This window comes from Mandrillus leucophaeus, unplaced genomic scaffold (assembly GCF_000951045.1).
Source record: "Mandrillus leucophaeus isolate KB7577 unplaced genomic scaffold, Mleu.le_1.0 Scaffold686, whole genome shotgun sequence".
Lineage (NCBI taxonomy): Eukaryota > Metazoa > Chordata > Mammalia > Primates > Cercopithecidae > Mandrillus > Mandrillus leucophaeus.
The window spans coordinates 753,930-766,559 of NW_012107430.1; the positions used below are offsets into that span (position 1 = coordinate 753,930).

The 12,630-nt window shown below is 40.5% G+C and overlaps 1 protein-coding gene across 1 annotated transcript; it reads left to right on the top strand.

Moving 5' to 3' along the window:
* The first annotated feature begins 327 nt into the window (after positions 1–327).
* Positions 328–1,808, top strand: LOC105555448 (chromosome unknown open reading frame, human C12orf71). The gene is made up of 2 exons (XM_012002404.1): positions 328–891; positions 1,400–1,808. The coding sequence occupies exons 1-2, from the start codon at positions 367–369 to the stop codon at positions 1,703–1,705; spliced, it is 831 nt and encodes a 276-aa protein (XP_011857794.1). The 5' UTR covers positions 328–366; the 3' UTR covers positions 1,706–1,808.
* The last annotated feature ends 10,822 nt before the right edge of the window (positions 1,809–12,630 follow it).

Consider the following 12,630-nt stretch of genomic DNA (forward strand, 5'->3'; position numbering starts at 1 on the left):
TGAGTGGATCACCTGAGGTCAGGAGTTTGAGACCAGCCTGGTCAACACGGTGAAACCCCATCTCTACTAAAAATACAAAAATTAGCCAGGTGTGGTGGCGGGTGCTTGTAGTCCCAGCTGCTCGGGAGGCTGAGGTTGCAGTGAGCCAAGATCGCACCACTGCATTCCAGCCTGGGAGGCAGAGTGAGATTCCATCTTAGAAGAAAAAGAAAAAAGAAAAGAGAAAAGGGAATGGATAAGGTTTTTGTTTAAGTACTATGATTCTCTTCTCCCCAGTCCCATCTATTTTTTTCTTTTTTCTTTTCTTTTTTTTTTTTTTTTTTTTGAAGCTTCTCGAGTTGAGAGAGATTTGTGCCTTTGAACTCCATGGCATATTCATCCTCTAACAGCGACATAGAGGACTACAGCTCCAAATCCAATTCCAACCTGAGCCTCTCTGTGGGCTATTTCCCCTGTGAGGACACCCCCTGTGAGGACACAACCTCCTGTGAAGACGCAACTTCCAAGGATCCTTCCATCCACTTTCTCCCTCCCATCCAAGGGGCATGGGGGACTGAAAGGATAAGGAGATGCATGAAGAGACAAGACCAAATTCAGGATGAACCAGAGCAGTTTTGCAAACTAAGCATCTTCCTAGCCTGGGACGTGGACGTCAGCTCCAACAACACAGACTCAATAGCTAATAGGCTTCTAAATGGAGACAACCAGTGGATAGATGAGTTACCAAAAGAGAGAACAAAACTGTCTGTCAGCAAACTGAATAATCTTGTGCAAGAGTTTCAGACATTTCTAGAAAATGTGAAAGATGATGAAGATGATGACGCTGTATTTCCTGAAATGACTCAGAAAGATTTCCAGCTGTCCAGCGGCTCCCCTCCGGAAATGGTTCAGGTCAGTCATTAAGAACATGATGCTTGTCAAGACATGCCCAAGTGCAAACCACCAGAAAATAAAGATGTTATGCAGTCTCCACAGACTCCTCTAAGGCTTAAGGAACATGAGCTGGCTGAGGAGAGCAGAGATGCCTCACAGGACAGCAAGGGATAGGCCTGGGTTGAACCACAGAATCTTACCACCACTGGGAGGAGACAGGTCCCAGGGAGTCTGACATGATACCAGTGGGAGACAGATAACAAGGAAGGGAGTCAGGGTGAAGCTGTAGGGAAAAGACTGAGGAACGCTTAGGGAAATGAAAGGGTAGCAAGCAAGGAGAAGGGCTAGCAACTATGTCTCCCTCCCCACCAAAAACGTATACGTTTAGTATTAATGAGCATTGAAACTTTGCATTGACACTTGGGCTATTTTTGGTAAAAGGATGTGAGTTCCACAAATGAGTAAATGTTGACTTGGCTGCTGTCATGGTTACACCTACCTAACACATCCTTCATTTTCGTGGCAGATGATAAGCCAGGCAACTGCCAGCCAAAGGACAAGTGCTCCAGAGATCCCCTCAATCCTGTCAGAGCAGCCGGAGAAGGATGACACTCCTTCCTACACACAGGCCCAGTGCTGCCTGAACTTTGGGTGGGCCTTCAGCTGGCTGAGTCAGCGTATCCTCTCCCCTCTGCTGAGGAGAGATCACCCTGTGAAGGCCACCAAGAGTCCCCATCGGCCAGCACCAAGGAAAGGACTCTTTCACAGAGGCAAGAGAATTCAACCTCAAGAAACTCTTGAATTAGGACATCCCATACAGACAGATTTTTAAACTTTTTGGAAAGTTTAAGATAATCCATAATGAGGATTCCATTAATAATCCCCACCAGTTTATTTTTTCCTCAATAAACAAAATAAATGCTCTTGTTACCCCATGTCTTCCTCTTCCAGCATACCATCTTGACTCACATTTCAAGCATATGTGGGCCAGGCGCGGTGGCTCACACCTGCAATCCCAGCGCTTTGGGAGGCTGAGGCAGGTGGATCACCTGAGGTCAGGAGTTTGAGACCAGCCAGGCCAACATGGCAAAACCCCATCTCTACTAAAAATACAAAAATTAGCTTGGCGTGGTGGTGGACGCCTATAATCCCAGCTACTCAGGAGGCTGAGGCAGGAGAATCACTTTAACCTGGGGGCAGAGGTTGCACTGAGCCAAGATCACGCCACTTCACTCCAGCCTAGGCAAAAGAGCGAAACTCTGTCTCAAAAAAAAAAATAAATAAATAAAATAAAAAATTAAAATTAAAGAAAATTTTTAGAAAAGAAAAGAAAGTATATCTGTTGTCTAGGAGACAAATTTATTCTCAGGAAATTTTAAGTAGTATTATGCTTCCTAAACTGAAGTATTGTTTTTCTCTCCTCTCACCCATTCTTACTCTATTTTACCCTAGTTTATCTATTTTATGTGTTTTAACCTATTTTATCATTAACCCAAATCCCAATTTTCAGTAGGCAGCAGCGTGACCCATCAGATTTCCACAGTGGCAGGATGATTTGGGTTGAACTTGCAGGGCTTGAGCGAGTGGCAGTGGGTAGTAAGTCACTGAGGAAATTAATTTTCATTTCAGGAGCTCGGACAGCAGTTCTGATACTCCCCAGAGACCTGACGGGTTCTAGCATGTGTTGCCTTGACTGTAGTAGTGGCCCACTTAGGAGCAATGTGAGGACTGTGAACACTACTTCACCACTCTAAGTCTAGCTGTCCTCATTCAAAAGATGTGGAAGATAATAATACATACTTCACAGGGTTAGTGTGAGAGTTTATGAGGTAACACAAGCACTTGATAAATATTATTACTGTTGTTGCAAGTAGACATTCTACTGAGGAACTCTCCAGACAACTTGTTCAAGGGATATCTAAGAATGAGAGTTAATTAAGAGTCAATTCTCGTTGCAACATTTCCCACACAGAGCAGTATTTACCAAAAGTTCAGGGTTTTCAGCAAATCTTAACCAAGTCCTCTCCCAACCCATTCCATTCTGCCCTCTGAAACTCCTTTGCAATTGTCATTGAACGTTCCACTAAATGTCAACTTCTTTGAGGAAGGCTGCCCTCAGCCTTCTTGTCCTGACTCTTACCTCCCCAGCATCTCTACCATCCTCCTTATTCAACCACAGGTTCACTCAACGTCCTCCTTCTTCTACTGGCACTACCATCCTGTGTGACCTTCAGAGTTTATGTGGCAAAGCATATGACTCCTCAGTTTCAAATTCCTTCCTTTCCTCAATTTCAATTCCCTATCCCTCTCCTTCCTCTCTTCTTCCTTCCTTCTACAAATATTTAGCAAATAGGAGTGCCAGATACTTTTCTAGCTTGCAAAAAAAAAAAAAAAAAAAAAAACCCTCACTCTTTAGGCTCAAGCAACTTATTTAAGACATAAAGTCAGGCAAACATATGATTATAAAGGGTGTGAGTGATAATACTCTGTAGTGAGTAAATACTGAGTTCTAATGAAAAAAATAACCCATTCAGCATGGGGAGGTTGGTTGTAAAAGGTTTCCTATATGAGATTCTTTGAGTTATAAATGAGATTATTTAAGGTGGAGGACTTTAACTGACTTTAATTAGTGTGGAATGGAGGTATGAGATCTTGACTGGTTAATAATGCATGTGAAAGACAGTGTGGAGAATATGGCCCAGGAAAGGCAGTACAGTAGGAGGGAGGAGATAAAAAAAAAAAAAAAAATAGGGGCCTTTTAGGAATATACACTCAAGGTCACACCCTGAGACCTCTCACTTCTTCTGCCTCCCTGGCAAAAGAGAACACCTGCCTAACCCACAACTCACTTGAACACACTCCTCCACCTTTGCCTGCTCTTTGACTTCACCAAGATTTGGAGTCCTATCATCACACCCGTTCCCCAACTTCCATCCACTTCTGTCTAGATCCAACCCATACGCCTCCTTCCCAAACTTGGCATGTCTACCACATCTAGTAACATCTGCCACACCTTGCCCTTCTCTTCTCCCAAATCTTAAAATCTATACTTACCAAGTTCCCCAAGGGGACCCTCTTGCTCCTCACTGCAGCCAACACACAAAACCATAGCGATTTCCCTCCGCATTCCCTGACTGCCTGGGAAACTCATCCTTAAAGATCCTGCTCTAGAGTTACTGTGGGACAATATTGATGCCTCAGGAAAAGGATCATGACCCTCCTTTAGCTGCCCCCTAGTCCCTACCCTGCCACTTTCTTGCCACGACCTGTACTTTTCAGTCCTCTTTATAGATCTATTTTACCTGTAGACTGTGAGCTCTCAAGGGCAAGTACCGGGTCTTAGTTCCTTTTTATTGCAAATCCTAACACAGTGTGCCAGGTGCAGTGGCTCACGCCTATAATCCCAGCACTTTGAGAGGCCAAGGTGGGTAGATCACTTGAGGTCAGGAGTTTGAAACCAGTCTGGGCAATATGGTGAAATGTTGTCTCTACTAAAAATACAAAAATTAGCCATGTGTGGTGGCAGGTGCCTGTAATCCCAGACACCTGGGAGGCTGAGGCAGGAGGATCATTTGTACCCAGGAGGCAGAGGCTACAGTGAGCTGAGATAGCACCATTGCACTCCAGCCTGGGCGACGGAACGAGACTCTGTCTCAAAAAAAAAACAACAACAGAAAAACAAAATCCTAACACGGTGTTTAGTACTGAGTAACCTAGCTCTCTGACTTTATGTAATTCTTTGTATGTTCTTAATACATCCTGTCTATATAATTTTTAAAAAGTCAAATACAACAGCTTAAAGAGTTGCTATTCTTTAAGTCAAAAGTGACTGGACAGGTCAGAAATAGGAATGAAAAGGGAGGCAGACAAGAAGAGAACATGGCCATCAAGTAGAAGTCAAGTGAGACGGCGACCTATCAATTGAGAAATCTATTAAGACTAAAGGAATTCAGAAACTAAATTGAAAATTTAATTCAACAAATATGACTGGAGCCTTATTGTTGCTTTAGACTAGACACTGTGATAGGCCTGAAAGAAAGATGACATCTCTTACTCTCAAGAGACTTGCAACCAGTTTTATTATTTTAATTCTTACTCTAGTAATTAAGCTCTAAGAAAAACTCCACCAAAATACTTTAAAAGACTGTCTACACTGAATAAGATGCACTGTTCTTTAGTAAGATTTCTGACAAACTTGTGTTTATTCATCAGTGTTTTATAAACCTGTTTGGCAGGTATGAACCTGTCCCTAAAATTTAAGCAATGTGCTTTGCAAGCCTTTACAATAAAGTAAGCCTTCCATACCCTTTGAGGCTGAGTGTCATGCTATATACTAGAAAGCAGAACAAAGTATTTTAAAATAGGAAATATCTCAGTATCTCTTCATTATAGTTTCAAATATGTTATCAGCCAGGCACAGTGATTCATGCCTGTAATCTCAGCACTTTGGGAGGCCAAGGCTCAAGGATCACTTGAGCCCTGGAGATTGAGACTAGCAAATTCACGGCTCAAGAGGATGCATGGGTACAAGTCTAACTGGCCACAAGAACAGTGTCTAAAATCCTTTTATGAAACAAAAGAAAAATAAAGCAAATTATAAACGATTTCCTAGAGAGTGCTAAAGTCCTTACTCCAATAATAAAGAACGATTTTGTTGACTTAAAAGGAACAGTTAATTGCTTCAAAAATATATCTCCTCATTATAAATTGCGAGTGGGAGAACTTATACAGCATACAGGACAATCTCCAATTTCAGGATGGATGGGTGGGTTTTATATTGCAATGCCTGGAGTCAATCTTTTCCTGCTACCTACTAATACCTCAGACAAATAGAACAACGCTGTGCTTTCAGAAGTGAAATAAGATCTTCATCAGATAACACTCACTGAGTGAGCCAGTCATGAGCAGAATGAGTAAAAAGCCTCAGGATAAATTCCCCCAAAGGGTTATTAGCCTAGATCAAGAAGTACCAAGACAAAACAATTTCTGCTTTATCCCACCTTTCAAAGGAATTCCATGGTTTTAAAGCCCATTTGATTTCAATATAATATGCTTTATAAAGAACTACTTCTAAGACATTTTCAAATGGTATGGTATACACCATAGCTTTTCAGATTGTGGCATTGAAAGAAAATTCATCTCATTACTACTCAATTCTCTCAGTCCAAAAGAAAATCAGAATGGCAATTTATTTAGTTTTCCCTCATCTGCATCAGTAAAGATTAATTTAAGTACAAATCTCTAAAAGAAAGAGCTCTTACCCTAGGATAGAGGTTTCCTGCATACCCACTCAGAAAGGAAAAGAAAACCCTTCAAACATCTTCATAGCTAATGTGTGTTTGGATAGTTGTTTTCAAGTTTCACTTTCATCAATCCTTCTGTCATGCATCTTTGGGGCCAAGATTTTCCTCAAGCAGGGCATGGGGACGGAAAGGAGAATTTTTCTTCATTAAAATGACTTTAGAAATCAAGTTAGTACCATATTTCAACCAGCAATTTAATAATTGATTCATATAAGGATCAAAAATAGATGCTAAAACCATTGAGTGAATCACTGTCAGGGAAAAAACATGCACATGGTCTCTAAGATTACCCCACAGGTGCCTTCTTAGTCATCAAGAGGATTAGGCACCTTTACAATGGAGAGGTCTGGTCAACACCAACTTAGCCAAATGATTAAACTTAACCTAGCTAATATCATACACCTTCTGAAGAGAAGCAATGTACACTTGCTAGCAATGTTTAATTTGAGTCTAATTATGAGGACACCAACAGTTAGATGAATCTAGACTATAGCACATTTTACCAGACAACTGTCTTTGACTTTTAAAACGTGTTAACATCATAAAACACAAAATAAGAAAACACAAAAAAGACAGGGAGACAAGAGAGCTCATAAAAGAGATGAAAGAAACATGACAACTAATTGCTCTTTGTAATTTTTTTTTTTTTTTTTTGAGACAGAGTCTTGTTCTGTTGCCCAGGCTGGAGTGTAGCGGCGCAATCTCGGTTCACTGCAAGCTCCACCTCCTGGGTTCATGCCATTCTCCTGCCTCAGCCTCCTGAGTAGCTGGGACTACAGGCACCTGCCACCACACCTGGCTAATTTTTTGTATTTTTAGTAGAGATGGGGTTTCTCCATGTTGGTCAGGCTGGTCTCAAACTCCTGACCTCAGGTGATCCACCCACCTCGGCCTCCCAAAGTGCTGGGATTACAGGCGTGAGCCATTTTTGATGAAATCTTTGATCAAAACCAAAAGCAAAACAAAAACTATGGTAAAGGGCATTTCTTTTTCTGAATGTGGACTGTACATTAGATAATATGATTGAATATTTGCTGGGCATAATGAGAATATAATGTTTATGTAGGAGAATGTCCTCGGTTCTTAGGAAATTTAGACTGAAATATTTAAGGATGGAAGTGTCATGATATCTGCAACTTACTTTCAATTTGTCCAGGAAAAAAGAGAGAGAGAAAATGAGAAAGTAAAGATGGGGAAAATATAAAGAAAAGCTCAGTAAGTAGGTAGCACAGATCTCTATTAAAGTATTACATCTGCTATATTTGTATGACAGTAATAGCTTATGAGGTGTATATATATATATATGTATGTGTGTGTATATATATATATTTAAAACATTAAACATTTACTCTAAACAAAACTTAGATAATAATTTGATTTCTCAAGTGATATAAACTGGGCAAATTCTTTAATCCGGATTCATTCATTGATCCTGGCACCTGCCTTTGGGTTCACAGCTGGCTGAAAAGAATTTTCAGTCTCATAGATTGATAAATATTCATCCTTCAAGTCCTAACTATAAAAAGCCAAACTGGTTCAGTCGAAAGCAGACTAGCATCTAGGTAATTTTCCAGAACATGTAAGATTTCAGGAGTTTATCTAGCTTTGCTGAGATTAAAAAGAATAATTTTTGCCAAATGGAGAGGTAGGTCCTCTGTCCTTTGAAATGTTTGCAAGTTTCAAAGCCTGAATATCTCATGTTTACCTTCAAAACACAGTACATTTCTGTTTCTCACAAATCAAGAACAGCCTGACACTTATAATACTAATAATTTCTTCAAATTGTTTTGACGTTTTCTTTTATTTTGAGCAGTGACAGATTGTTCTACTTCTTCTAACCTAACAAGAACAGGCATAGTCACCATATAATGTATTGTGCATTCTGGGGGACTTCTGAGAGTGAGAGTGTGCTCTCTATAGTCTTTTGTTGTTGTTGAGACAGAGTCTCACTCTGTTGCCTAGGCTGGGGTGCAGTGGCACGATCTCTGCTCACCGCAACCTCCACCTCCTGGGTTCAAGTAATTCTCGTGCCTCAGTGTCCCAAGTAGCTGGGACTACAGGCATACGCAACCACACAGGCTAATTTTTATATTTTTAGTAAAGACAGGGTTTCACCATGTTGGCCAAGCTGGTCTCAAAATCATGGCCTCAAGGAACTGGCTTTTTGAAAAGATTAACAAAATAGATAGACAGTTAGCCAGACTAATAAAGAAGAAAAGAGAGAACAATCAAATAGATACAATAAAAAATGATAAAGGGGAACCACTGATCCCACAGAAATACAAACTACCATCAGAGAATACTATAAACACCTCTACGCAAATAAACTAGAAAATCTAGAAGAAATGGATGAATTCCTGGATGCTTACACCCTCCCAAGACTAAACCAGGAAGAAGTCAAATCCCTGAATAGACCAATAACAAGTTTTAAAATTGAGGCAGTAATTAATAGCCTACCAACCAAAAATGCCCAGGACCAGATGGATTCACAGCCAAATTCTACCAAAGGTACAAAGAGGAGCTGGCACCATCCCTTCTGAAACTATTCCAAACAACAGAAAATGAGGGACTCCTCCCTGATTCATTTTATGAGGCCAGCATCATCCTGATACCAAAACCTGGTGGAGACACACACACAAACACACACACACACACACACACACACAATTCAGGCCAATATCCCTGATGCACATCAATGCAAAAATCCTCATAAAATACTGGCAAACCAAATCCAGCAGCAAATCAAAAGCTTATCCTCCATGATGCAGTTGGCTTCATCCCTGGGATGCAAGGCTGGTTTAACACATGCAAATCAATAAACATAATCCATCACTTAAACAGAACCAATGACAAAAGCCACATGATTATCTCAATAGATACAGAAAAGGCCTTCAATAAAATTCAACACCACTTCATACTAAAAAGTCTCAACAAAGTAGGTATTGATGGAACATATCTCAAAATAGTAAGAGCTATTTGTGACAAATCCATAGCCAGTATCATACTGAATGGGCAAAAGATGGAAGCATTCCCTTTGAAAACTGGCACAAGACAAGGATGCCCTCTCTTACCACTCCTATTCAACACAATACTGGAAGTTCTAGCCAGAGCAATCAGGCAAGGGAAAGAAATAAAGGATATTCAAATAGGAAAAGAGGAAGTCAAAATGTCTCTGTGTGCAGATGACATTACTGCATATTTAGAAAACCCCATCGTCTCAGGCCAAAAACTCCTTAAGGTAGTAAACAATTTCAGCAAAGTCTCAGGATGCAAATCAATGTACAAAAACCACAAGCATTCCTGTACACCAAAAATAGACAAGTGGAAAACCAAATCATGAGTGAACTCTCATTCACAATTGCTAAAAAGAAAATAAAATACCTAGGAATACAACTTACAAGGGACATGAAGGACCTCTTCAAGGAGAACTACAAACCACTGCTCAAGGAAATAAGAGAGGGCACAAACAAATAGAAAAAAAAATCCATGCTCATAGATAGGAAGAATCAGTATCATGAAAATGGCCATGGGGCATAACTGAACAAAAGGCAGCAGAAACTTCTGCAGACTTAAACATACCTATCTGACAGCTTTGAAGAGAGTAGTGGTTCTCCCAGCATGGAGTTTGCGATCTGAGAACGGACAGACTGCCACCTCAAGTTGGTCCGTGGCCCCCGAGTAGCCTAACTGGGAGGCACCTCCGAGTAGGGGCTGACCGACACCTCATACAGCCGGGTGCCCCTCTGAGGCGAAGCTTCCAGAGGAACAATTAGGCAGCAACATTTGCCATTCTGCAATATTTGTGGTTCTGCAGCCTCTGCTGGTGATACCCAGGCAAACAGGGTCTGGAGTGGACCTCCAGCAAACTCCAACAGACCTGCAGCTGAGGGTCCTGACTGTTAGAAGGAAAACTAACAAATAGAAAGGACACCCAGACCAAAACCCCATCTGTACGTCACCATCATCAAAGACCAAAGGTAGATAAAACCACAAAAATGGGGAGAAACCAGAGCATAAAAGCTGAAAATTCTAAAAATCAGAGTGCCTCTTCTCCTCCAAAGGAATGCAGCTCCTCACCAGCAACGGAACAAAGCTGGATGGAGAATGATTTTCACGAGTTGAGAGAAGAAGACTTCAGATGATCGGTAATAACAAACTTCTCCGAGCTAAAAGAGGATGTTTGAACCCATTGCAAACAAGCTAAAAACATTGAAAAAAGATTAGATGAATGGTTAACTAGAATAAACAGCATAGAGAAGACCTTAAATGACGTGATGGGGTGAAAACCCTGGCACAAGAACTACATGACGTGTGCACAAGCTACAGTAGCCAATTCAATCAACTGGAAGAAAGGGTATCAGTGATTGAAGATCAAATGAATGAAATGAAGCAAGAAGAGAAGTTTAGAGAAAAAAGAGTAGAAAGAAATGACCAAAGCCTCCAAGAAATATGGGACTTTGTGAAAAGACCAAATCTACATCTGATTGGTGTACCTGAAAGTGATGGGGAGAATGGAACCAAGTTAGAAAACACTCTTCAGGATATTATCCAGGAGAACCTTCCCCAACCTAGCAAGGCAGGCCAACATTCAAGTTCAGGAAATACAGAGAACGCCACAAAGATACTCCTTGAGAAGAGCAACTCCAAGACACATAATTGTCAGATTCACCAAAGTTGAACTGAAGGAAAAAATGTTAAGGGCAGCCAGAGAGAAAGGTTGGGTTACCCACAAAGGGAAGCCCATCAGACTAACAGCAGATCTCTCGGTAGGAACTCTACAAGCCAGAAGAGAGTGGGAGCCAATATTCAACACTCTAAAAGAAAAGAATTTTCAACCCAGAATTTCATATCCCGCCAAACTAAGCTTCATAAGTGAAGGAGAAAGAAAATCCTTTACAGACAAGCAAATGCTTAGAGATTTTGTCACCACCAGGCGTGTCTTAAAAGAGCTCCTGGAGGAAGTACTAAACATGGAGAGGAAAAAGTGACACCAGACACTGCAAAAACATGCCAAATTGTAAAGTCCATCAATGCTACGAAGAAACTGCATCAACTAATGGGCAAAATAACCAGCTAACATCATAATGACAGGATCAAGTTCACATGTAACAATATTAACCATAAATGTAAATGGGCAAAATGCTCCATTTAAAAGACACAGACTGGCAAATTGGATAAAGAGTCAAGACCCATCAGTGTGCTGTATTCAGGAGACCCATCTCACATGCAGAGACACACATAGGCTCAAAATAAAGGGATGGAGGAAAATCTACCAAGCAAATGGAAAACAAAAAAAAAGCAGGGATTGCAATCCTAGTCTCTGATAAAACAGACTTGAAACCAACAAAGATCAGAAGAGACAAAGAAGGCCATTACATAATGGTAAAGGGATCAATTCAACAAGAAGAGCTAACTATCCTAAATATATATGCAGCCAATAGAGGAGCACCCAGATTCATAAATCAAGTCCTTAGAGATCTACAAAGAGACTTAGACTCCCACACAATAATAGTGGGAGACTTTAACACCCCACTGTCAACATTAGACAGATCAACAAGACAGAAAGTTAACACAGATATCCAGGAATTGAACTCAGCTTTGTATCAAGTGGACCTAATAGACATCTACAGAACTCTCCACCCCAAATTAACAGTATATACATTCTTCTCAGCACCACATCACACTTATTCCAAAATTGACTGCATAGTTGGAAGTAAAGCACTCCTCAGCAAATGTAAACAGAAATTACAACAAACGGTCTCTCAAACCACAGTGCAATCAAACTAGAACTCAGGATTAAGAAACTCACTCAAACCGCTCAACTACGTGGAAACTGAACAACCTGCTCCTGAATGACTATTGGGTACATAATGAAATGAAGGCAGAAATAAAGATGCTCTTTGAAACCAATGAGAACAAAGATACAACACACCAGAGTCTCTGGGACACATATAAAGCGCTATGTAGACGGAAATTTATAGCACTAAATGCCCACAAGAGAGAGCAGGAAAGATCTAAAATCGACACCCTAACATCACAATTAAAAGAACTAGAGAAGCAAGAGCAAACACATTCAAAAGCTAGCAGAAGACAAGAAATAACTAAAAGCAGAACAGAACTGAAGGTGATAGAGACATAAAAAAACCCTCCAAAAAATCAATGAATCTAGGAGCTGGTTTTTTGAAAAGATCAACAAAATTGATACACCACTAGCAAGACTAATAAAGAAGAAAACAGAGAAGAATCAAACAGATGCAATAAAAAATGATAAAGGAGATATCACCACCGACCTCACAGAGATACAAACTACCATCAGAGAATACTATAAACACCTCTACATAAATAAACTAGAAAATCTAGAAGAAATGGATAAATTCCTGGACACATACACCCTCCCAAGACTAAACCAGTAAGAAGGTGAATCTCTGAATAGACCAATAAGAGGCTCTGAAAT

What these genes read in the sequence shown, in the direction of transcription:
- LOC105555448 (XM_012002404.1), top strand. Translation starts at nt 367, where the DNA reads ATGGCATATTCATCCTCTAACAGCGACATAGAGGACTACAGCTCCAAA. An exon ending in CCCCTCCGGAAATGGTTCAG is followed by an intron (nt 892 to 1,399) that starts GTCAGTCATTAA and finishes TTTTCGTGGCAG; the next exon opens with ATGATAAGCCAGGCAACTGC.